We start from the raw sequence: 25,774 nt of genomic DNA, 5'->3' as shown, positions 1-25,774 counted from the left end.
TTTTATGTATCCTAAGTGCTGTTCTGTTCTCCTCGGGAGTATAGTGTTTCCAGTGGTATGATGATGCAAAAACACTTTGCGTTTAACAGAAAAAGGGCAAACATATTTTATTTTAATGTGTGTATTGATTTTAATGTACTTTTTTGGAATGCTTTCCACCTAAAATATTAGTCCTTACCATCTGTATGGTGCTCTGGCTGTTGTCTAAAGGGGTATTTCAAATTCTTACAAGAACACATAAGAACACATAGAGGACAAACTTTATCAGCGTGCTGATGCCACGCTGGGCTTTCTGTCTTGTTAGTCTCCAAAAGAAAGCCATCTTTCTAACTGTAATGGCAGCACACAGTGAGGACACGCACCTATTACTATCAAGGAGGCAAAAACAAATAGCATGAGTCTGCAGTTTTTTACCTGCTCTTATTTCTTTTCTTCTGCTTTTTACAGCTCAGGCGTTTTACAGGCAATGACATCAGCAGAGACATTCTACTCTGTGTATAAAGCGACTGGTTGTTGGTTCAATTTCAGCAATTTGCCACACGGCTGCAAACAGTGTTGCACCTAGCCCATCTGGTTGAACACGCCGTGGGTCCCGTATGGGATATTGACAGGCACCTCTGCTCTGCCCAGCTCGGTGAAGGTCTTGGCATCCAGAACGAGCAGGAAAGTACTTTTCTCCTGGAAACAGACACAGAGCAGATTAAATATGTTATGTAAAGGAAAAGGTCATAGAACACCTTTCTCGCAGTAATGATAGAGCAAGTACAGAACCATTTATCTTCCCCATGCATGGTCAAATAAATAAATAAATAATAATAATCTGTCTGTTGTTATGTATCATTTTCCTTCTCACAGTACACAGGTATGACGTCAGTGTCACCCAAAATAATGTTACTGTTAGAATTAATTATCACTGCATTCCTGTCTATGTGTAGTTAAATTACCTCTCTGGGTGTGATGATGACTGACAAGACCACTCCATCATCTTCCTCGGTAGCTTTGGGCGAAGCAACAAAGACAGGCTCAGACGGGAACAAGCCAGGATAACGCCACACCTAGACAGGGGGGGATTACATAAACATACCCCTTTTTACTTTGAGCTGTTTCATGTTAAGAAAAACCAACTCAAAACCCTCCGCTGCCCTTTCAACAATAGTGAAACAGAAGTAGAAACAACTTTGATGTGCTAATACCCAGTCCAGTTAACAATGAGGTCTCTCTAAGTAGTCTTTGATTGATAGAGAACCTTAAGCTCCTTGGTGTGGACATCCATCTTGAGCAGGGAGTCGCTAAAGACGTGTCCAAAGCCACAGGCGTAGAAGTAGCGGTAAGGTCTGCCGTTGTGCTGGTCATAATTGATCTGAGGGAACTCGAGGCCGCCGTACTGCAGCAGCTCATCGTCGTGAAGCTCCTCGTGGGTCATGTAAACCTGTAAGGTCAGGATTGTACTCTGATTAGTGAAACTTTGAGATTTCAGCCTAAAGTTGAGGCACAGCAGCAGCAGCCCTGATTTGCTTTACACCTGTGAGTGCTAGAAATCAATACTGCATTATTCTCTATAATAGGTCATTGAACACCTGGGCATTTGTTAGTTAAGAATGAATCAATTCCTTTTAATTTTACTCAAAAAATATGTACCTTCAATTGCAATAACCAACCTATATTTTTCTATTTGTTTCCAGTGAGTGTGGTAGGCAGCAGCACTTTCACAGCTGCCTTTCAGTTGTTCCATGTACATAACACCACTCTCACTGAGAACTAAGACTGAGGACAGTGTCACTTAGGTAGTCATGACAACTAAAACATCACTTTTCTTTCGACATTTCAGCTTTTTTCTGCTGTAAGAAAACGGCGAACTGTGTGTGTGTGTGTGTGTGTGTGTGGGCCACACACACAAGCAGTTAAACTGCAATTGTTCGGCTGCATGGTGGACATCATTTCTATCTGCCATAAGTCATAAAATTACTGTCTTGCAGAAAGTAACTTAAGCATCTCATCATGCTGGATAATTGCACAGAGTGTGTGGGAGGGAATTGGCTGTATTCATCATGATTATAGGTCTTATTCTTTGCCCCATACAACCAATAATGTGCAGTTAAACATTTAACTTTATAAATGCAGTGACCATACTGCACTCTGCATACAGTTTAATCTTACCTCTCCAGGCTTTGTCATCTTCGCTGTGGCTTTATAGTTAGGCAGAGTGACAAGGTTTTGGTCCAAAGGAGTTTCTTCATCCACTTTGAGAGGTAGGACATATCTCCTTGGGAGGTTTCTGCACATTGAGTTGTAGAACTGCCAAAAGAAATTAGACAGGACTGAGAAACTGTAAATGTGGCTCCTTGGAATAAACGGTGCGATGCAACCTCAGGAACAATCAGACCCAAACAGATACAACACACTGATGCAAAATCACCTTTTTCGCGTTGATTAAACTTTGTTTTGATTAAAGCAATGTACTCCACCACATCTGAAATCACAGAGATTTTAGAGGCCTATTGCGTCAGAAGCTGACGCATACAAATAAAAGAAAAATGAATCTCTAACACAATTAATCAATGCACACCTAACATACAGACAAAACCACCCCAAGTCCTTGCTGACTCATATCTTATATTTTGAGAAGGATCGAAGGGTTGTAACATTATAAATGCATTCCAGCATACTGTCTGAACAATGATGCAAACAGAAACACCATTACAAGAAAAATACTTTTGTTGTAAGAAACTAAATGCATCTACCTTGTCCATTTCCTCTCCTGCGTCTCTTCGCAGGTTTTCCAAGGTGAAGTCCGCGATGACCTCACCATCATCCCCACAGCACATGTCCATAACCAAGAACCCATTGTCCTCAAAAGCATTGATCTGATGCAGCGTGAACATGGGTGCTGTGTGGTACTTCACTTCGCTCCTCTGTTGGAACCGACGCATCATATAATGAGAACTCAGACTCATGAAATATCAGGAAAATAATACTGGTTTACAAAAGCTGTTAGTCACATAAGAAGGAGCTGGTGTGATGTTTTTAACATTTGAAAACGAGCTCTCTCTTTGGCACAGCTGCTATTGTGTTGCACCTTAACATTTTGAAAGTTTGTTATTGTGTGCTTAATGGGTGTGCTGTGTAATGAGATGAAAAAAATTGAGAGTAACAATGTATGAGGAGAGGCTACACCATCAGAGTGTGACTTCATCAAAATAAATAAGGAAAAAATGTCATCATGCATGAAGAGGTTTTCCTTTTGTTCTGACTATCCAGCAGCTGTGTGTATGTTTTCTACATCACGCTTTATGTAAAAAGGAAACAATGTGTGCAGTCAACTAATTCTACTGCACCTCTCCAGTGTGCCTGTTGACCAGGTGGAAGATGGTTTCACACTGAGGATCCCAGGACATGATTTTGTGAAAGCTCTTTCCCGCTATTCTGAACAGCATGAACTTCAGCAGGTCCAGCTTGATCGGCTGCTCAACAAACACAATATAGTTCTCTGACATGACTGGAGAGGGGAGGGCACACACACAAAGAAATGCATGCGTTAAAAGAAACACATGACTGGCAGATCTTAATCATCAGATTTTCATCATTGCTCCTTATAGATTATAAATAACGTTTTCAAGCTTGTATACTATATCTGCGGTGGCGCGGTGGGATGATGAATTTCAACGCGGCTACAGACAGACTGTAACTCATCAGTGCAATGCTGATTCTATACTTTCACGACAGAGTTTAATGTTTGATGAAATTCCCCTCTCATAAGGCTCATAAATGTTTTCATAAACATACATAAAAGAGGTCCTAGCAAATTATTGCGAGGCCAAGTGACCTGTCAACAAGATTTCAGTGGTGACTTATGTTTCTGTATGTCAACAGAAAATGAGTTTCTAAGCGTCTGTATTTAATTGGACCAGTAATGGAGTAGTAAAACGTCAATGATAATATGTCACTCATTTTGCAGAAGGTTACATACATTAAGGATTAACCTTCTCTTACACTTTTGGGGGAAAACAAATATTGTTCTCGCACATAAACATGTAAAATTGACTCTAAACATAACTTCCTATCTAACTCAGCTGGGAGATGTAATATGTGGAGCCTTGTAAAACTGTACAATATTCCCCCCACTTGTGGGATTTGTTGGTGCCCCAAAGTCTGGCAGGGTGGTCTGGACAAGGGTGGTCTGCCGGATATATAGACTGAGATATAATCAGGAAATTAGGGCGGTACAAAAACCGAATGGAGTTGCATTGTGTTAGATCAGCTAAAGAATGGAGTCACTTTTGCACTGGCTAACTGGAATCGGCACAATGCTTGATTATCAATGGCTTCTTCATCAACTGCTTGGCTATCAGCTGTCTAGTAATCGTAGTCTGTGCCCTTGTGTGACTCTTTGACATTTTGCTCTTGCCATACAGTCATGCCAGTTCAGGTTCCTTCACCACTCCTTCATGTTATGTGCTAATCTTTTGATAGTGTTGACATTACAGAGATCCAACCTTCATGTAAATGTTAATTAGGGGAATAAAAAGTCTTGTTCCTGCTGGGATTGTCTGAGAACTCCCTCGAGGAGCAGAGCCTGTCACACCAAACCTAACTGTCTGTTAATGATCATAAAAATCTGGACTGAATTACAAATATATCCAAGCGAAAAACTGAATTACAACCAGACCACAAAACATGAAAACACTAACACGCAAACTATGTGTATCTTTGCAACAGTGCTCTCAGAGTTAAGCTGGGGGAGAAACTACAGTAAAAAGTTAATAGTCCATTTTTCAAACAGATTTCATGCATTTTCTCTTTTTTTTTTATGAGAGACACAGCGTACAAGTGAAAAGTGTGTAATTTTGTGTGAGTTGGAAGCAGTGCTATAGACAGAGAGAGATAGCGAAAGCTGAACAGAAACAAAGGAACTGTGATTGACAATAAGGAGCAGAACAAGACGAGAATTCAAATGAGTAATTAATAAGAGCAGGGAAAAAAAAAAAAAGTTTCAGTGAAGTAGACTCACCGTGTCGGTGCAGGCACAAAGCAGAATCTCTCACAGAATTCATTAAATTCACTTCAGTATACATCCAGCATGCAGACAACCTAAAGACAGCGTAAGACTGTTTGTTATGCTGTAGCGTGTATCTCACCAAAGCTGTGATAATAGGAAGGTTTCCTGGACTCCGATGCTTGAATGGAGCAGACCACTTGGGCTCCAGTAAGGTCTGCTGAGTCCTCCTTTGCGGCCTTTTCCCCAGGAGGAGGCACACGGATGATGTTGTAGAAAAAACCTAGATGACATAACACATTGTAATGTTATGTATTCATCACACATATATAAGGCAAGTAAACTCAGCATTCTTTACAATAAATTGCGTACAACAACAAGTAACAAGGTCAGACGATTATAAGACAATGAATTACAAGAGAATGCAAACATGCACAGATAAACAGACACAAACTTGTACCAGAGGAAATACAAACTTGAATAGGGTTTTTATTTTGTCCACTTATCTATCCATACAGCAACTGTAAATAGTATTCACCCCCTTGGAACTTTTATTTTATTGTTTTTCAACATTGAATCATGGTCAATTTAATTAGCCTTTTTTTTTATTTTTACAAAAAAATATAAATAAATAATAATAATAAAAAAGGACTGTGGCTATAACTACACAATGAAGGCAAAAGAACACTCTAAGCTACTCTGTGAAAACATTATTAAATGCAGGAGACAGATACTAGAAAATTCCCAAGTCACTGAATATCTCTTAGAGTACAGTTAAATCCTTCATTAAGGAATGGAAAGAATATAGCACATGCATAAATCTGCCTGGAGCAGGCCGTCCTCAAAAACTGAGTGACTGTGCAAGAAAGAGACTAGCGAGGGAGGCTACCAAAACAGCTACAACTCCTCTGAAGGAGTTGCAAGCTTCAGTGGCTGAGATGGGAGACACTGTACACACAACAACTGTTTCCTGTTCTTCCCCAGACAGAGCTTTATACGAGAGTCACAAAGCGAAAGTTGAAACGATTCATCTTAAACCTCGACAAGTTATGTAGGAGACTCTGCTGTGGAGTGGAAGAAGGTTCTTTGGTTTGATGACACCAAAATTGGGCTTTATGGCCACCAGACTAGACGCTATGTTTGCTGGACACTGACAGACATAATCACAAACACAACATCTTAACCATGATGCATGGTGGGGGGCAGCATCGTGATGTGAGAATGCTTTTCAGCCTGGATGGCTTGTAAACGTAGACACGACAATAATATGGAGCATGCAGCCAAAGCTGAACAGAATGGTTAAAGCATCATGGAAAACAAATGTTCTGGGGTAGCTAAGTCAGAGCCCAGACCTCATCCTAACTAAGAATTTGTGGCTGGAATTGAAAAGATCTCAAGGGCATGATCCCCATTCAGTCTGACAGTTTTGAAAAGAAGAATGGGGTAAAATTACAGGGTCCGGTACTGTAATTAATTGATCATTAATTGGCAATACTATGCAGAAATAAGCTTTAACAAGAAAGTCTTGACATCTGTGGATGCTTTTTATAGGCATCGCACAGGTAGGAGAGTGAACATAGTGCATAGTATGACACAAAGAGTGAAGAACAGTTACCACTTCTGCCATAGGAATTGCCCATGTTGTATGTGGCTCCTTCACGGTCATAGTGCGGGTGAGCTGTAGCTGCATTGACAGCAATATACTGACTCCAGTCCACCTTTAATTGATAGAAAAAAAACATCATCTTAATCATTGTTGATGCTATTTTCATCTTCCACACCTTAGTCCCTCATCGTGAACCTCTGACTCTTTACAAGCATTCAAAAGAGGCCTTTTTATAACAACCTTACTGACTCACCTTCTCCTTCGTCTCCAGGCTTTGTGGATCTACTCTCCTCATGTAGTTGGTTTCTGTGCTGACATAATAGTCTCCCTTGTACTTGACAAAGTTCACACTGGCGTTATCTGTGGCCTCTGTTCACACATATGGGTGTCAGGAACATATAGTATTTCAGAAAAAAACTCCTCTTTTTCACAGATATCACAAGAAACAATCAATTCCCTCCTCCTTAATTTTTCAGAAACTTGATGTCGTGCTTTCGATTAGCTTACCGTTACAGTAAACACACGCAGATCCACGCACAAAAATATTGACTTGTGTTCCTTTTACCTCAGTAAAAACATAATGTAATGTAACTCTACCTTTCATTAGTCTGCAAAAGCATTTCACAATACTCCACATACAGTCAAGGTCGTGAGCACAGAAGAAGAAATGTACACATATACTTTTTTCTCTGACTATTTGTTTGACTTTAACTTCCCCACTGGTAATCTTGCACAGCTGCTTTGTCACCTATATGCATAAATAAATGGTTTAATAATGCATTTGGTACTGCTGCTGCTACATTATGCTGCACTGAAGTATATTGCACAGGGGAATATGCAATGTGTAAAGACGACACACATACCAGGGATCGTAAAGCGTGAAAAGAATCGTGCAAAGATGTTCTTGCAGGGATCTGGCATGGCTAGTGTACCGAACTCTGAAACCACAATGCGGTTCTTCTCTGAATTGCGGACATATGAGTCACTTCTAAGGAAGCGGCTGTTGTAAGTGACATTGCCCTCACAGATGTGGAACCGGTGCATCATGGCCATGCCGTCAAACCAGTGGGTGTACCTGAGAGAGGAAAAGGCAATTAGTTTCTCATCGGGTATTTGCGCAAGAAAATAGAGGGAGCTCTGTTATTTGGGGAATTGGTCTCTTGTTAAACAAACACAGAGAAGGAAAAACCCTCATTTCTATCTGCAGGGATTAAATCTCAGTAAACCTATGCAACGTACAAAATGTTTTTTTCATAGTGTGCCTAAAATACCTATCTTCCCCAAATTCAAATTTCCCTGGGCCATTTCTCAGGAAGCTCCCATTGATCCAGGTTGGTATAGTGCCCTTGATGGTGGTGGGGATGGGGTCAGAGGTTTCCTCCGCCGTAGATACCAGAGGGGCCACGCTCTCCAGCCCTCTGGCTTGCGGACATCGCTGCCTGCTGGGTACTGAGGACAAGACAGGAGAGGAGGTTTTCTGAAAAGCGGCATTTTGACTAGCATGCACTGTAAACTCTATGAAGATAACGCAGAGAAGAAAGCATAAAGTTTAATGTGAGCAGAAACTGAACTTTTGGCCCCACAACCCCACCTCTTTCCAATCAATTCTTTCTTTTTCTCGCTTTGTGTTTTATGCACACACAAAGGTATGAAATGACTGTGTTGCTGTGAACCATTTATAGCTTTTGAACTTTGAAAAAGTGCGAACGAGGAAGTGATGTAGGAGCCAACGCACAAACTATGTGTTAACAATAAATTATCCTCCGCGAGTGTGATTAATTAACAAACTGGAGCTTTGGGGACTTCATAAGATTTCTAAATGTTGTGATAATTGTTTAATAAACAGCTATGTGTCCTTTTTTTTTTTTTTGCTGAAATCAAACATTAAAATCCTCTACCCAATTAAAGACGGCTTTGTGATATACAAAAACGCTTCCTTAATGCCATATCTTGTTGGCAGGAGATAGCTTGTACTGTAACAGCTCCTGCTAGTGTGAACTCATGGCTCTCCGGGGTCATGCACTATGAATGACATCTACACTATCCGCTGTCTTATCTGTTATTCAATAACCAATTCCTGTTCATTACCCCATATCTCTGCGAGCCTGTAAAAAATATATGAGAGTTACGTGATTAGCAAAAGCAAATCGTTGAGGTTCAATACGGAGCCCCATGCTGAGCTTTGGTTACAATATCAGAGTTTTTCTGACTATGTGAATTGTTATTGCATCCAATCAGCAGAGCTAGAATTTCGTTCATTCCCATGACACAAGTACAACAGACAATAAAAATGGGAATGTGCAATACAGAGATAACCACTGTAGGCTTTAGCAATCTTTTGCAATGTTGACTTTGTGAGTTTTGAATGTGATTACTGCAGCATTGCAAATGACGCCTGAATGTGCGCTGTCATTTTTAGGGGTGTATTTTCTGTAGTTTCCTACTGCTTCTTTCCGAAATTGAGTCTCTTGAAAACAAAGCAGCAACACTGACGAGCCCAGAACTGTTGTGGATAATAGCCTCAGGTATTGCTTTTTCTTATATTTCATTTTTGGGATAATCACAATTGCAACAGTAGTTTATTTGTAACCGCTCTGTCTTTAATGAACTGTTTTCCTTGTGGCACGAACTCTATGTCAGTATACAAGTAAATGACCTCGCTGGAATTTGCTGTCGTAATCCTGCACATCTTTTTTAATTTCTTTTCTTTTTATTTTCACTGTGAAGGAACCTTTCAGCTATTCTTTTAGTTAACAGCTGAAAATGACTAAAAGCTATGCAATGTGCATATTCTTTTACCAGCGCTAATTCAGCAGGAGTCCTTGGAGCAGGAACAATAGAAAATGCCAACATGTCTTATTATAACTGCAGCTCTGACTTTGAAATGCAGCAAAATACCATTATGACCGGCTGAAGAAACTACATTATCTAAACGCACACCTGTACGCATGTTTTGTGTGGAACTGTGTAGATGGGTTTTCGACTTGATGCTATGGAATTCTCTTTTTTCAAACGGGATACACCAACACACAATAGTGCCTCCATACCTCTAGACTTTAATTTCACTTGAGATTTTGATTCAGTTAGTCATGCCCTTTCCCCAAAGTCAAAGGTAATAAAAGCAGCCTCTTGTAAAGATTCTTGAGGTTTAGTGGTTATGTAGAAACAGGAGTGTCGAATCAAGTCACCGCTTCAACTCAAAGAAAATGCACATTTTAGAATAATGAAATAATGTAAAATGGCAGGACGAGGACAAGGAATGCCTCTTTTTTAAGACTACAATAGGCCTCATTCACATAATCGATGTGCTAGAATAAAAATCTAATATTTGAAGGAGGTGTCTACGTACCGCTGCGTGTCTGCTCCTCTGTGCCCTCAGACATGGCGAGTTATTCCATGGATTTCGTCAGAGCAACACAGAGGATTTATGCAGGCAATGAGAAAGACCTTTGAACCTTGGAGTGCTAAAAGCCTTCTCAGCACTCTGCAAACTGTACAAGGTGTGTCAGAAAAGCTCCAGGACTGGTGCCACAAAATATATATTTGAAGAGTTCATTTGCAAAAACAGATAACTCCATTTTTGTAGATTTTCAGTAAACTTTTTTTTTGTTATTGTTTGTTTGAGATAATATAAATCAAACTAAAGCTGAGTGGATTTGACTCAGTAGAAATGACATGACAAAAATAGAGATAACTTGAGTTTGATTGATATTGTCTCAGGTAGATGATGGAAAAGTGGGTTTTCTGAAGGTTTGTGAAGATGGACTGTTTTTGCAAACCCAACCGAGGAGTTTTCCCCTTCAGACGATCAACCAGTATGTCAACAAAGAGATCCTGCTGCGTTTGCGCAAGAAGAGGCCAGAGTTGTGGCAGGACAAGCTGTGGCTACTTCACCATGACGCCTGCTCACAATGCCCTGAGCATCCTGCAGTTCCTGGCTAAGAAGAACATCGCCGTGCTCGAGCAACCTCCCTACTCACCCCACCTGGCTCCGTGGGACTTTTTCCTCTTCCCCAAGCTCAAGGGGGTCATCAAGGGGACTTGTTTTGAAGACGTGGACAACATCAAGATGGCTGTGACAACAGAGCTGCAGAGGATCCCTGAAGAATCCTTCCAGGAGTGCATGGCGCTGTGGCAGAAAAGGCTGGGAAAGTGCGTCATCAAACTGTTGACAAGAAAAGTGACAAGAAAGACAGTGGTCATTACTTCACAATGCAGGTCATTACTTTCATAGTGGGACATTTTACTGTGGATTTATTAGATTTAGCAAACAAAATAAAAAGAAAAAAGAAGGGAAAAAAGGGGAAAAAATGTGTTTGTCTGTTATTGAAGAAAATTAAATAATGTTAGACCCATATCTGAAACTATACGCTCCAAGTTATTCTATTAATTTTAGTTAATGGCTCTAATTGTGCTCCCCTTTGTTGGCTATTGTTGTATACTGTATGCGCACTGTATAAATTTCTGCCCCTGCAAATGAACTTATGCAGAACAAGCCCACATATTTGTGCGCATTTGCTGCTTTTATCTAATCTCGGCATACACTGTCCTGCTTTTGCAGTTTGAATGTGGCAGAGTGTTAACAGGGTTCAAATTACATAAAATACGTGTAATTACTGTAAATGTCACAACATGTAGCACTGAGTTAAACTGATCCATTAGCTTCGGCCCCGTGCGGCCTCAAAATACTTCATTTTAGGTGGAGTGATGAAAGTTGAGTTTGCAATAAACTGCTGTTAAAATATGTGTAGAAAAAGACAAAAGTAATGAGGAATTTTAATGACAGGGTGCTAATTGGACACGCAAGATTCTGTCCACGTGTCTAATTCTGATAATGCATCTATTTTCAAGTTTCATGAAAGAAGAAACAGACCTTGTTGGTCTGAAACAGTTGTGGTGTTTCCAAAAGCAATTTAGTATGACTAACAATACAGATCTGTGTGCAGAACAGGTTTTAATTCAAAAGACACGATGTTAGATTGTTATAAAATGTCACAAAATGTAAACAACGAACATAACAACATAAAAACTAGCCTAAAAATAACATCTCAAAGCTCTATAAAGTGTTTAAAAGTGTCAGTTTGGTAGGATGAGCTAAAACGTAGAAACAAAGATTTAAATTTATTTATTTTTTTGCTGATGCATTCTTGAGTTTGTTTACCTTTAATCCATTTGTCACAGATACTAAAAGGTATCTGCAAGTAAAAACAGAAACACTGTGTGACTGTAAACTTTTGGCACATGAACAAACCAGACACAAATGCCAAATTAGATAAATAACATACTCAAGCAGTACATAGTTGTTAGCACATTATACCACTGCATGTGGTGAGAAGGACCGCGCCCAGTCCCACTACTCCCCTGCTACTCTCCCCTACTGAACATGAAAGAAAGAGGAAAACTGGCAAGTATGTACAAGACCAGTTGGGTCATGATGTGCTTGTGAGATTTAATTAAATTAGTAGTTCCCAACCTGGGAGTTCTCAGGCATGAGAAGCGATGAATTAAAACTGCAGTAAACAAAAGCATCAAAATGAAATAAACATATGCGGCAACAATCGAAGAGTAAAAGCAAGGAGGGCCTTCTGTTAACATCAGTTGGAACAATAAAAGCAAATCAGCAGCAGACAGCCGATGGATTTACTTCAGCCCTCTGGTTCAAAACACACTGCCTGTGGCAAATGAGGCAGCCACTGGAAAATACAGCTGTATATTTTTTAAAGGCAAAAGCTTAACAATATGGACATTAGTGGGCTCAGAATGGGGTAAACATTACACTATTGCTACAAACCAAAAGTTCCACCCCCCTGTGCATAGGCATATTGCGTACCAGTGGCGGAGGTATGCGGGGGAAATGAACCGCACAGCTGGCTGCAGCCAATAGCACAGACGTAGCACAATAATATTTATACATTATTGCAAAATCTGTCTCCTTTCTGCTCCACGTGGAAAATGGCAATGGCCGGTGTAGTGTTTACTGGCCCAACATGATATAAACCGTCCATAAACCCCTCAAACAGTGTCATTCAGAGTTCAGCTGCTGTTCTGATAGGGAAAACAGTCTGAAGCATACCTGTTACAAACCCCCGGGGGAGTTTCACTAGATGAGGTGTTCTGCTTTGCTCAGCCGTAAAACTAGTAAGCCTCATCTCAGAACATGACAGACGGCCTCCGACTGCGCATAAACATATTTCAGTGATAAGGAGCAGATCTGGGAGATCAGAGGTTTTGAAGTCAATGAAAAGGTTTGGCTTTATTTCAGGACAGGTTGATGTGTTTTTGCAACAAAAACAGCATCAACTGAGATCATTTACTTAATCTATTTTTGTCTCTTTCCCCCACTCCCCGTTCAGTGCAGTTATATGAGTTGGGTGAGCACCTCAGCTCATTATCTTGTGTCATCTGGCCCCTATCAAATTAATGAATACAAGAGGTTTAATCAGAAAATGGGAAAAGGGAGGCATCTAGTCTGGACACTGGCCCGTAATAAGTTGAACAATGTTTTACAGATTTGAAGAGTAATTTTAATTAGATTTCAATTAATTAATTAATTACATATCACAGCTGTAGAGACGGGCACACACATGCACACACACCTTTGTGAGAACATTCATCGGTATAATACATTCCCTAACCCCTTTGTTTAGCCTTAACCATCCCAGCTAAATGCCTATTTTCATCCCTTTACCTAAACTTTATCCGCACCTTAACCTTAAAAGCAAGTCTTTAAACTGCCCCATGAACAGGTGGGAGAAAGCGACTGGCCAAAACCTCCTCACATTCCCAAATTGTCCTCACTCCGAGGGTCTAAAACTCCAACTGGTCCTCATAAAGGTAGACGTAAAGGTACACACACATATGAAACCACAGGCTGGGGATGTCAACGCTTGTTTTCTTGCTGTAGTTGCCTTTCAAGTGTTTTTCATTCCATCGAGAATTCACTTCACCCCGTAAACTATAAATGGGTAGCTCTAACTGAACTTTAAAGCAAAACTTTAAAAGCAAAGCTGTTTTGTAGATTCAGCTGTTGTGAGCTCTACACATTCACGGTGAAGGTATTCTCTTTGGAGTACGAAGACCTCTTACTATCATTTTCAGTGTCGAAGTTGCGCCTGACCTCCTTTTCAAATGCTGCAACCCAGTTAGATTTGAGATTGATTTGGTAAATGGCTCACTTTGCGATGCTCGGATGTTGTTTCTTACAGTAAATGCTGCATGAATTTTGCATTTTTTGCTCTTTGTTTTTTTGCTAAAGACTGTGACTCAGTTTGGTGTCTGAACAGATAAACTGTCCCATCTAGTGGTGAACTGGGATACTAAATGATTCATGAACAAAAAGTCCAGTTTGCTGACTGAAGTAGCCTGATGATGATGATGATGATGATGATGATGTTTCTGAAATACTATTTAAAGGGGACCAAGCACGTCTAAGCTGAGCTCAGGTTCTCTCATCAGAAACATATTGAAGATCCAAACATAGAATCATTTTGCATTAAAATTCTCACTTTTTCTTCCCACCTGTTCAACCGACTCTACCTGTTTACGACATAACACCTTTATTGTGCCATGTATTATTACCCCAGAAGCCCGTGACAGATTTACAGTGTCTGCACGCTGAGTCACCTCAGGCCTCAACACTGTGACACTTTCATACTTCAGGAGTTGTGTCTGTGTCCTCCAAGTCTCATAACTTATTGAGGTTCTATTCATTCGATCCAGTCTAACATCCCCATGATACACTGAGTCAGTGTTTTCAGCAGTACATTTAACTTTACAACAGCAGATATAATGCATGAAAAAATGTCGGGAACGGTGGAATGTTAAATAAGCTGAGTGCCATGTTCAATCATACATACGGTCAATGTGGTTCACAATCCTCACACTGCAGAATTCACTGACGCACTAGGTAGGTTGTACCATGTCAAAAAGATTGCGGTGTAGCCATCAATATTTTCTGCCTCAATGACACCATCTGTTTCTCATTGTGTCGTTGTTATTTATCACGGTAACATCTTAGTTGGATTTTTAGTTTTGCTTGTTTCGGGGAAAACAGGGCAGTGCCAGTCATCCAGATGTTGGCTTCCCATGCTGTTATGCAAGTATTTAATTCCAGGTTCCAGGGAGAAGGGCTTTAATATGGAAACAGCAAAGGTGAGTTAAAATGCAGAAACTGATGTTGAGGGTGTCTGGAGTGCTTCTTCTGCATTTACAAACATTAACATATTGTGCATGTATGAAAGCTCTTGAGCACACGCATCCTGATGAACATACAGCCGATTGTAATCCTAAAGAAAGGTCATGGGAAATGTTCCAGGCAAACACACCTGTGTGATCCTTCAGCTACCCAGATGCACTGACCCTCACTGCCATTGGTCCTTTTCGGTCCCCCCGGAGGCCATGACAAACCAATAGGAGCGTGTGTTGCTGCATTCGGAGCGGGTGTTGCCTCTGGTGGAAAGTTTAAAAGAGAGTGTGTGTCCTGCTGTCCCTCAGCAGAAGCATCAATCAACATGATCCCCATTGTGCTGGCCTCAGTGCTCATTGCTAGCGGTAAGAACATCTGGTATTTTCTAATTCTGTGCATAATTGTTTCTGTGTGTTTGTGTGAGCCAGTGTGTGTGTGAGCCAGTGTGTGTGTAGGTGTGTGTGTGTGTGTGCGTGTGTGTGTGAGCTTGTTTATTACCACACAGGGAGCTAGCTTTCTGCAATGCTTTATTGAAAAGAAAAATGATGCAGAGTGTTTCTATTGTGGGAATCAAATGTAATTTCATTGTTCCCATGTCCGTTCCGCTCACTTCTTTCTCCTCCTCTCGCAGCCCTTGGGTGCGGCAACCCACCTATTTCTCCCTTGACCACCCGTGTGGTCAACGGACAGGATGCCAAGCCCCACAGCTGGCCCTGGCAGGTATGCTAATATGTACACATCTGTCAGTGTTTTTATAGTCACTGGCAATCATTATGGCTCCTACATCTGGTTATTAGATGTCAAAGCCAGCGGTTATTGAAAATCCTGTAATTAAATGATTGTTTGTGTATTAAACCCACAAACTATGCAATCACCTCGATACGCCGATGACCTGTTCCTTACCACATCCTTTTTGTCGTCTCCAGATCTCTCTGCAGTATGAGAGGGACGGTGTGTACAGGCACACTTGTGGGGGATCTCTGATTGCTGCCAACTGGGTCATGACTGCTGCTCACTGCATCAAGTACGGGCAGCAGCAGCATATAAAATCACAAACACAGAAACAGTCACCATCGACAAATTACATAAACACAGATCTCACGCTGGCTGTATTGTGTGTATTTTCAGCTACACTACCTAATTTTGTTCCCTTCTTCTTAAACCTTATTGAAATTATGATTTAGCAAAGTCAATACTCCAGAGGTTTAACAGTAGACTCCTACTCATCTCAACCACTGCTCAGTTTAAATCCCGGTTTTACCACCACCACTGCTAATCATCAATTCAAACCGTCTTCTGTCTGTTTGGTTTTAATCTCAACGTTCTTTTCTCTCCCACAGCGACCAGTTCTCCTACAGGGTGTTTGTGGGAAAACACAACCTGGTTGAGGACGAGTCTACCTCTAAGGCGATCGTGCCTGAGAAGATTATTGTCCATGAGAAATGGAACCCTATCTTTGTGGCCTTCGGGTAACACAACCGCCGCCGTACAGCTGACTCTCCTACGTACAGTACATCATAATCTCATCCGTTCCGTGTCAACATGACAAAGTGGACTGAGGCTCAAATTCCATTTATTCACCCCGGTCCATCTCATATCTTTGACAGAAATTCTTCATCTTCATTCATCTTAAATGTCTACACAGCCCATTAGACGACAAGAGTGAGCCATTCTTAAGCATTCTATTATATTGATCACCATTAAATATGCAGCTGGACGTTTTCCCTGGTGGAAATTTGAAGGAAAAAAAAAAAAAGAAGAATATTACAAATTAAGTAAATCAATTATTCAGGATGCATAGACATGATAACACACAGAAAGAATGCTAAAATACAGATCACTCATTCTCATTATCTCCTCTGCCTGTGTTTCACTCCCATTCTCTCTGGTTGGTTCTGGAGGACGATTTTAAATTGCCTGTCAGCGCGACCACCTCCCTCAGTCCCTCTCTCTCTTTTTTTTTTTTCTCTGTCTTTCTTGCAGTAACGACATTGCCCTGATCAAGCTGTCAGAGTCTGTGACTTTGAGCGACCAGGTGCAGTTGGCATGTCTCCCTCCTGCTGGCACTGTGCTGTCCAACCTTTACCCCTGCTACATCACTGGATGGGGCAGACTGTACAGTAAGTCCCTGTTTGTAGAAGAGCCAGGCTGTGTTTATGTTGCTGTTATGGTTTTTTTTTTTTTCCTTTAGGACGTTCAACTGTTATGCAAGTGTGATGTTTGGATTTGTAACCTGCTGTGTGTGAGGGTTACCCAGGGAAACCTCCGAAGTTGGGATGAAAATCACATGCATGAGATTTTAGCTGAAACTTTTTTTTGGGGGGGAGGATTACTCCTAAATTGAAAATTTGGGTCAGACTGTGAATTTGGCGCTCGGGGAAATGCTGTAAAGCAGCTTTGACAGCCGGCTAGTGTATGTGGATGATGGTAATAGACTCTGCCTGTGTGTTTTAGCCGGAGGCCCCATAGCTGATAAGCTGCAGCAGGCTTTGATGCCTGTGGCTGACCATGCCACCTGCTCCCAGTCTGACTGGTGGGGTATTGCTGTCAGGGACACCATGGTGTGTGCCGGCGGGGATGGAATTGTGGCCGGATGTAACGTAAGTTTGTACTCTGTGTGTGTTTGTGGGTGTGCATGAAGAGAGAGAAAGTTATATTCAATTATGTGTTTTCAGCTTTTTTTTTTTTTTGTCCTCTGAAAATCTCAAACTCTTACAGTTACACTGTAAACCGTACACAAACTGTTTCTGTAATTTTGTTTCAAATTATGCCACTGAAGCAAATTTGAATTTGAATACAATGAGTGCGCTCATATAAAAATGCATTCAAAAAAGAAAGGGGATTTTTTTCCTTCATCAAAGTTATGTGTTTCCTAGCTGCCAAGAAACATGACGAATGTTTCTTGTGTCCCCATTATACTTAGTGAAACAATGATTCTGATTTTCATAGCTGTGCTTTGCCAGATTGCTAGTAGCTTCATAAAATGAATTAAACATAAGCCCTCCTCATCTCTTCTTTCGTCCAGGGTGACTCTGGTGGCCCTCTGAACTGTCAGAACAGCGACGGTGCCTGGGAGGTCCATGGTATTGCCAGCTTTGTCTCTGGCCTTGGCTGCAACTATGTGAAGAAACCCACTGTCTTCACCAGAGTGTCTGCTTTCAATGACTGGATCGACCAGGTAAAGGAAAAACACAGAGAATAGAACGCTGCCTTAATGCCATATCTTGTTGCATTTTTGACGTAATAACCGACTCTTTGTCTTCACAGGTTATGATGAGCAACTAAAGAAGAGGACGTATCAATAAAAAGACTCACTAAACTATAATTATGATATGTGCGTTTCAATGCTCAGCAAATCATTGCAAACTCAGATGTGACAAACCCTCTCTTGTGCCTCATTCAGCCACATCACAGTGACTGGTTCCCCCACCCCCTGAAGGTTTGCCAGAAATTGAAAAAATGTCAACAACTGTCCAGCAGGTGTCCTCATACACTCGTGATAGAAAATTGGTTGTGACAGCTTTTCAAAGCAGGGTACTGTGCACAATTTCCAATGTTCCTGCCTGAACAACAGCTTCAATAAACAGATGTGATTCCCTTCAAATAGCTCACAAATAGCAAGCATGCGAAACAGAACTGCTCAGTGACTTGTCAAGTAACACCAAGTTGCATACTTGATGACAACAGTGAATGTGTGTTTAAAAAAAATAAATAAAAAATGGGAATGTAACAACCCTGCATGAAACTGACCTGGTTTGTCTGGATGTCCTCACAGCAGGAAGTCTTTATGAAAACCCTTGCAGTTCGCTGCAGAAAGACACATTAACACTTCTGTCTTATTTGTAAGTCTGCAGTGAGGGTGAAAGAGCAAGCGGTAAAAAATTAAGAGAAATTAAATTGCCTCTTGCTGCTTCCTTTTCTGTCTTACTCATTCTCCTTCCTCTCTGTCACATTTGCAAGACACACACACTGATAAGTTTTGACAGAGTAATGGAGGCGTGCCAACATCTTCATAGACACGAAACGTAGTGATGAGACACGACATGTCCTGCAAGTGCAAGTAATAATGACTGTGTGTGTATTAAGAGCAGACAGAGGGAGAGGCAGGGAGGTTTTACTGAGTGTCCGTGATTCTTTCGGGCTGTATCCGAGCACATTTCTCTGATGTGATGAATCACACATCTGAGAGAGCTCTCTCTGGAGTATCAGTCAGTGATCCATGATCAGTATCCCATCTAAGCTCCCATGTAGGCTGCAGCACATGTGCTGCTCTAATTGAATCCCATTTTAATGAAAAGTACTGAGCTATGCTTGTCTGCATTTAAAATGATAATGTAACACAGAAGCGACATTGAATAATTGAATTCTGAACACAGTAATTCACCCAAATGTAATAAAATAATGTGGCACAAAATGTAATTAATTGTGTTAATGTGACTGACTATGGCATGACATCATTTCAACTTGTAAAATATAACATTCTAAGAATGTAACTTGTAACACAATAAGATGAATGCAACATAAAATGAATATGTCACAACTGTTAAAAATGAACATATAATAAAGTAACTTGCAGCAGTTTGAGCCTTCATTAATTACATTTTTAGTTCATTTACTTTAGTTCGTTTAATTACATTAGTGAAGTTACTGCATCATCGTGCACTGATTACATTGTCAATCACTATATTCATATTTAACTCAGATGATTCAGGTCTTAAATATTGCTTACATATACGCCAGTGTTCGTAGCATTTTGATTAAATTTGCTGCAGCCCAAATCTATTCTTCCTGCAAAACTTGCTTGAAGTCGGGGGCGGGGGAGAGTGAGGTCTCAAAAGAATGCTTTGTCTCCCTCTGAACTCTGGGTCAGGGCACCCCACTCTCATCACACACACAGACACACAAACACACGTGTTTCAGTCTTTGCGAGGACACAGTTTGCCATGATGCATTCCCTATAGCCCCTTATCCTCGCTTTAGCCGCCGCAGCTAAACATCCAGCCTAATCCAAATTTCAGCCCAAGCCCTGAAACCAAGTCCTAACCCTCAAACAGCCCTTTGAAGGTCTGAAAGGGAAGTCCAGACAAAACTTCCTCCCTTCCACGGTCTAAAACTACAGTCAGTCCTCAGAAAGATAGATGTAAAGTCCACACACACACACACAAACAAAGAGAGGGAGACAGAGAGTTGGAGCAGAGTCCCTCAGGGACACCCTGCTGTTGTCCTGAATACAAATGAGGAAAAGAGGAGGCAACAAGTTTGAAGTTTGAGCAGCTGCTACTCAGCTTTGTGCAACTTGTTTTGGGGGGAAAAAGAAGAGGAAGATGATTGTAATTCCCTGCATCTCTGCCTGCATTATGACCAATAAACTCAGTGCAGTGTATAGTTTTGAAATCAGTGGGTGTTTCTGCATTTAATTTGACTGTAATTACAGATTGTGGAATAAAAAGTTTTATGGACTCGAAAGCCAAGTACTGCATTTTACATTTTATTCTAAAACACGCTCCATATGCGTTATATATATATTATGTATAGAAAGTGAGAAAAAGCTTTTTGTAAAACGCCTGTAGCTGACTCCTAAGTGTCTACACAAGGTTCAAGGAAGAGACACATTATTGTCAGTGTGCATCGGTGCGTCCTGTGTTTGGGGTTTTTGTTGGTTCTTCCAGGCCAAATTCCTTTCAGTGTAATTCGTGTACTTGTGCTGAATGACGTCTTGGCTTTGACCGCGGGATGTTCCCAGAGGTGAGAGGAAAAGCCCTTGATGGGATGTTCCAAGCGCGTCTTTATATATATATATAGAGAGAGAGGGGGAGCAGAGCGAGGCAGGGAGAGAGAGAGGGGGGAGGAGGTGGAGGGAGGAAGGGGGAGAGAAAGGGGGCGGAGGGATGATGAGCAGACACACTGACAGCAGCATCTCCGCTCTGTCGCCCTGCGTCTGTCAGCAGTCACCGGGAACCGGCCGGGACACCGCCAGCTCCACTTGATTATAAAGTCCCAAAGTCCTGCAGACCTGCTGCTGAGCGACTGCCAAACGGTCGGTGAGAGTTCCGTGACCTACTTGGAGGTAAAAGTTTAAAAAAAATAAAATAAAGAGCGCTGCTTATTTGGAAACATCCATCCATTTGCGCGCAACAAGAGGAGTACAACAACAAGAACAGAAAGAAAAAAAAAGTGAGGACGCATGGACACGAGGGACCAGAGGGGAGGATTAGGTAGGTATGAAATGTTTCTGTGCTTTGAGGCCGTTCAGTCACATGAGATGGAGGCCATTCGATCTAATAGTTCACTGCCAGGTGATGCATTATGCACAGTCCCCCGCCTGCTTTCCATGTGGTCGGTGCAGACTTTACTATGTGGCTGGGTTGGTGTCCCTGCCTGCACTGCCTACTTATCCCCTCGTGTAAACAAGCGTGTAGGTGCAAATGGAATTTACATGCATTATTTGCATACACACACACAAAAGGCCTTTATGTCTCACAGTGAAGCCATTCACAAATAGGCACACATCCACGGTGGAGCACATATACTGTGCTTGTATGTGCATGGCTCCACTTTGAGACCTGAAGCTTAACTATTTTCTGCTGCAGCCACAGAGCCATTGCATAACACTGTAGTTATCTTTGTATTGACTGATGCCTAAGGGGGTGTGTGCATGTGGGTTTATGTGGTGGAGTTTGTGTTCTGATCTTTGGACCTTTAAAACTAAATTTCTAACATTTCAGCATCCTTGTATCTGAACTGACCTATTGGCATATGAAGAGAGGAGTGGCAAGTCGGTTGATTGATTGGACAGCTAATATTTTCCCTGTCAATACCTGTGGAGCATTATCAACTTTAACAGGATCATAATACGTAAATAATGATCCTCTTCTCTTTTTCCCAATACAGCACCTTTAAGTACCAAGCCAGTGAAACTTTGCGTTGAAATTTGTGTATCTTCTTTTTTTTTTTTTTCCTCCAACATGGTTACTAAAATCTATTTATCTTGCAAATGTGAAAGAATTATCTCTTTAGTTATTTTAGTTATTATCACACGATTCATTATTATCTACTCTTGGAAATATGAGTCAGGAAAATGTGTTAGAACTGGTGATAATGAATAATCTGGTTATATTCACCAGTGATTGGATGAAATTAACTGAAGCACGCAAACAGTTCTCTGTTCCAATACATCGCTCACACTCATCTGAGCTCTTTCTCTCTCCCTCTCTCTCTCTCTCTGTAGCACACACATGCAAATATTCCCGCTCACATTCCTCTGCCATATCATACCAGACACATTCCTTTTCGCCTTTGCTCTAATTGAAACTCTAAAAAACATTTTGCGTCACTTCTGAGAAAAAGTTAGTCAGGATGTTTTTGGAAGTATTCTGGAGAAACTGTGGTACTAGTTTTATTGAGAGTAATCTGTAGTTGATTATGAGGGTGGTTTTCCCCGCTGCAATGCTACCAGCATCCTGAGAGGGACCCATGTGGCACAAACAAAGACCAACTCTGTTCGTCTGAGCGCAGATCAAATGCATCACTGCCACCGTCTCTAACGTGTAGCTATCCATCTTTGTTTGGCTTGGTCATAAAATTCCTATAAAGGGAAGGATAACTTTGAAATGAGTTCTCAACAACAGGCTTGGACTGTTGCTGTATTGCCCTCAGTCGGGGAGAGGAGGAAATATGTGGTCTCATTAGAAATGCATTAGAGAGTAGGGAGAGAGGTAGAGAAGTGAGGAGATGAGCTCGAGTTTTTATCTGTTAAACTCTGAGAGGGGAAAATATTCACACCCTCCATCTCATGCTTGAACCGGCTTCTCGCTCCCACCTCGCTCCGTCTGTGTGTGTGTGTGTCAGTCTCACGCACACACACCGGTACACCTCAGTGACCCATTTAATATCAGCCACAAAACTGGCAACTATATTCCCACATGTTCCTCCTGAAAACACATTACTGCTAAAACTCATTCAAAATAATTCAGCAAGAAAAAGTGCTTACCGGCACCTTCTTTATCAGTTTAATAACTTCTTCGCTCTCTGCCCGCATAAAGGAAACGAATAAAAAAGGCTGTTGTGACACAAAACTGCAGCAGAAAGACACTTGTCCTGCAGTGCTCTCCTGTTATGCTCAGCTGGCAATGGAATGAATTTCTCACTGCATCTGTCTGAGGCTTTTCTGGTACATTATTAGTACTTAAATATTATAATAATACTCCATTGTGTGGTTTTATTAGAAACCTCCGTATTTGACACTTGGCGCCTCTCAATATAAACGTCTCGAGAACAAAACCTACTCTTGCAGGGCACACATATAGGTCGTCCCATATTTAACACCTGAGGGATAAAGCGCCTTGGCCCAGTGACTAACGTGTCAGCGAGAAAGTAATCTTTGCTGAGCTGACCTCACCAGTGTGTCCATGTGACAGGCAGGTTAACTGTAGCCAAGTATGCCACGGCGTGCATGTGCACCGGCATGTGCCTGAAGAATAAATCGAGCTTGTTCATGTGATGCGTCTTCTTCCTTTTCAGGGAGAATCTGTGGAACTAAAATGACCAACGTGGCGCCAGCAGCGGAGCCAAAGACCCGCCTCTGAAGTCTAGATGTGACCGTCGAGCCGGCCATGGAGAACGATCTGAGGACGGGCCTGTCTGTGTGGGCCATCGTGGCCATTGTTTGTAACTCTGTGGTTGGCATCCTCATCCTCGTCCTCTTCGTCATCCTCTACAAGGCCTGCAAGGTGCCTTCACACCCGGAGAAAATGCCAGTTTTCACAGCGAAACTGGACCAGAAGAACCCTGAAGAGAAGTACATACTCACTGCAGCCTAATCAAGATTTGAAGACATAACCTTGAGATGCAGAGAAAATCCAACTTTGGAAATATAATGGAGTTCATAAGATGAGTTTAAGATAACCAGCTGGGCTTCGGCAGCTCATTCATACAAGTCCCTGTTTTCACTCACTGTCTCCTTTTGGGCTTCGTTCTATTTTCATCTCTCCGCCATCATCCCAATCTCATCTGTGCCATTCAGCAGAGCTCGGAGTAAGCTAACTGCATTAAGAGTTGCAGCAAGACCAACAGCAACAACAAGCAAGCCCAATCCTCTTATCTCTGCTGTGCGTCGCTGGGACTGTCCATCTGTCAGTTAGTTTGGTTCACTCTGCACAGGCCGACCATGATCTCCTCCTCTGCTCCATTCTTTTTCATCCCTCCGTACGAGACAGCTGAGTGGGTATGGAAGGAAAACAGCAGAGGCAACTGGACTGAAGGAGCTAGAGGTCACAAGATTGGTTGAGAGTCACAATAAAAAATAGTTGGAAAAGAGAAAAGATAGCTCGCAAAGCAGTTTGGTTTGGTAATCATGGCAGCAGCGGAGCGGCAAACAAACAAAAGGTAGACTAAAAGCTTAAGCGACGCAGGAAGAAGAGAGAGGTTGTTGCAGGAAGTGTGTGATTCAAGACAGACGGAGATAAAGTTAGGTTTACATTTGGTGGGGATGATAAAGTGCAGGGGATGAATTGGAAAAAGGGGATGCTTTGATGTGTTGTTGACAGAAAAAAGGAGCTGGAGGGTCCTGTCTGACAGTCTCCCCATTCGACACACAAGCCTCTGCTTCCACCGATTCAACTCCCATGGGATTAAAAAGTAACAGCAAAAAAAATGTTAGTCATGTCCCGGTGTGCCTCCCTTTTATCCTGTGAGCTCTTCTAAAGACTGAATAAGGTATTTATAGACAGCCATCATCAGAAACGACTGACTGACAGAACACTCGGTCTCACACATACAGCCGAATCTTGTGTTTATTGTAGTGATGTGCAGCTAGCAGTGTGGTATCAAGATTACGTTCAGGACCGAAGCGAGAAAATATCAAACCCATCATAATTTCATCTCCACATCAGAGTAAAAAATAATGGTCTATTTGTACAGTAAATACTATTTTCATTAATGGAAGGGCTCTACGTGGATTTTTTAATTAAAATTTTGTTTGAGGAACATCTGTTGTAATCTAATCTCAGGTTAACGTGCTTTTTCAATTTGATAAAAATGAGCACATTTTATTTTCCGTGCAGTTCTGCTTAATTTACAGGTTATTTCTGTACAACTTGTGATGATGAGCAGTGATTCATGCGAAAAAGACCGCTTGTTTAATTGATTAATCAGATTAAAAAATGTAAGAAATGTCTGTGAAAGTTTAAAATGCAGTTTCTTGTGTGTGCGGATTTGCTGATGTTCTTTTCAGTTCCATATCACTGTAAACTGTAGAATTCTGTTTTTGTTCAGACTTGAAGGCATAACTTCTGATCTGTTATTATATTTATTTTTCTGGGCAAAATGATTAATATTATATACAGAATATTTAACAGCACTGATCTTGGAAATAATTCTTTGTTGCAGCCCTACACTTGTATGTAATTGCCATTGTGCTCTACGCCTTGTAATGATGGCAGTTTATTTTTTTACCAACAAAATAAAACGATTTACTCTTGTTTATAACTACTGTGGTTCAGTTTGTGTTGCCTTGCCCTCTTGGTGTGCATTACCATTAATGACCCTTCAGATTCTCTACACATTAGAGTCTGAGTTAAAATAACAATTGACTTTAGCCTTCTGCACTGAAGTAATCAATGTGGAACATATTGACCACAACAGTGACCCACATCCTGTTGTTTGTCAACTACAAGCATGTAATCCTTATCTTGGAAACCACAATCCGGCGTCATTATAACGGCTGTATGCGGGCAACGTGTGACTGTAAACTGCTGATAATCTTTGCTTTGAGTGACAATTCACATGATTATGCAGAGTTTCATTCATTTCAGAAATTATTTTTCTCTGTCTCCAGCACGCAAGTGGTGGAACATAATTATGTACCTTTAACAAAGCGCAGTACAAATAGCAAGTGCACTTGTATTTCTGTTTGATAGCATACAAAGTTTTAGAAAAATGTATTTCAGTGCTGTACGTATCCTGCAGATTTTGACTTAGACAAATTCCATGA

At 41.3% G+C, this 25,774-nt stretch overlaps 2 protein-coding genes and 1 long non-coding RNA gene across 3 annotated transcripts; 2 read left to right on the top strand and 1 right to left on the bottom strand.

The window, feature by feature from the left end:
- Window positions 1-535: 535 nt before the first annotated feature.
- Window positions 536-7,652, bottom strand: bco2l (beta-carotene 15, 15-dioxygenase 2, like). The gene is made up of 11 exons (XM_008288831.1): window positions 7,457-7,652; window positions 7,388-7,395; window positions 6,853-6,966; window positions 6,609-6,711; window positions 5,136-5,276; window positions 3,331-3,496; window positions 2,742-2,907; window positions 2,158-2,295; window positions 1,247-1,429; window positions 945-1,055; window positions 536-678 (listed from the first exon to the last, which is right to left on the bottom strand). The coding sequence occupies exons 1-11, from the start codon at window positions 7,650-7,652 to the stop codon at window positions 562-564; spliced, it is 1,443 nt and encodes a 480-aa protein (XP_008287053.1). The 3' UTR covers window positions 536-561.
- Window positions 7,653-15,071: 7,419 nt separating this feature from the next.
- ela3l (elastase 3 like) lies at window positions 15,072-18,386 on the top strand. The gene is made up of 8 exons (XM_008288425.1): window positions 15,072-15,149; window positions 15,416-15,504; window positions 15,711-15,808; window positions 16,125-16,253; window positions 16,768-16,904; window positions 17,239-17,384; window positions 17,810-17,962; window positions 18,052-18,386. Exons 1-8 carry the CDS (start codon window positions 15,110-15,112, stop codon window positions 18,067-18,069), a joined length of 810 nt encoding a protein of 269 aa, XP_008286647.1. The 5' UTR covers window positions 15,072-15,109; the 3' UTR covers window positions 18,070-18,386.
- Window positions 18,387-20,723: 2,337 nt separating this feature from the next.
- LOC103362139 (uncharacterized) lies at window positions 20,724-25,269 on the top strand. The gene is made up of 2 exons (XR_520442.1): window positions 20,724-20,999; window positions 23,305-25,269. It is a non-coding gene; the product is annotated as an uncharacterized LOC103362139 (long non-coding RNA).
- The last annotated feature ends 505 nt before the right edge of the window (window positions 25,270-25,774 follow it).

The sequence above is a fragment of the Stegastes partitus genome, unplaced genomic scaffold (assembly GCF_000690725.1).
Source record: "Stegastes partitus isolate 25-593 unplaced genomic scaffold, Stegastes_partitus-1.0.2 Scaffold13, whole genome shotgun sequence".
Classification (NCBI taxonomy): domain Eukaryota; kingdom Metazoa; phylum Chordata; class Actinopteri; family Pomacentridae; genus Stegastes; species Stegastes partitus.
This window is presented reverse-complemented; position numbering and strand designations above follow the sequence as displayed.

Bases quoted from the DNA above. Each gene is read 5' to 3' on its own strand.
- bco2l (XM_008288831.1), bottom strand. From the start codon at position 7,652: ATGGCCATGATGCACCGGTTCCACATCTGTGAGGGCAATGTCACTTAC. The intron at 5,277-6,608 runs GTAACTGTTCTT...TATGTCATCTAG, and splicing joins CAATTCCTATGGCAGAAGTG to GTTTTTTCTACAACATCATC. The intron at 679-944 runs GTAATTTAACTA...GTCTGTTTCCAG, and splicing joins TCATCATCACACCCAGAGAG to GAGAAAAGTACTTTCCTGCT.
- ela3l (XM_008288425.1), top strand. From the start codon at position 15,110: ATGATCCCCATTGTGCTGGCCTCAGTGCTCATTGCTAGCG. The intron at 15,809-16,124 runs GTACGGGCAGCA...TCTCTCCCACAG, and splicing joins ACTGCTGCTCACTGCATCAA to CGACCAGTTCTCCTACAGGG. The intron at 16,254-16,767 runs GTAACACAACCG...TCTTTCTTGCAG, and splicing joins CCTATCTTTGTGGCCTTCGG to TAACGACATTGCCCTGATCA.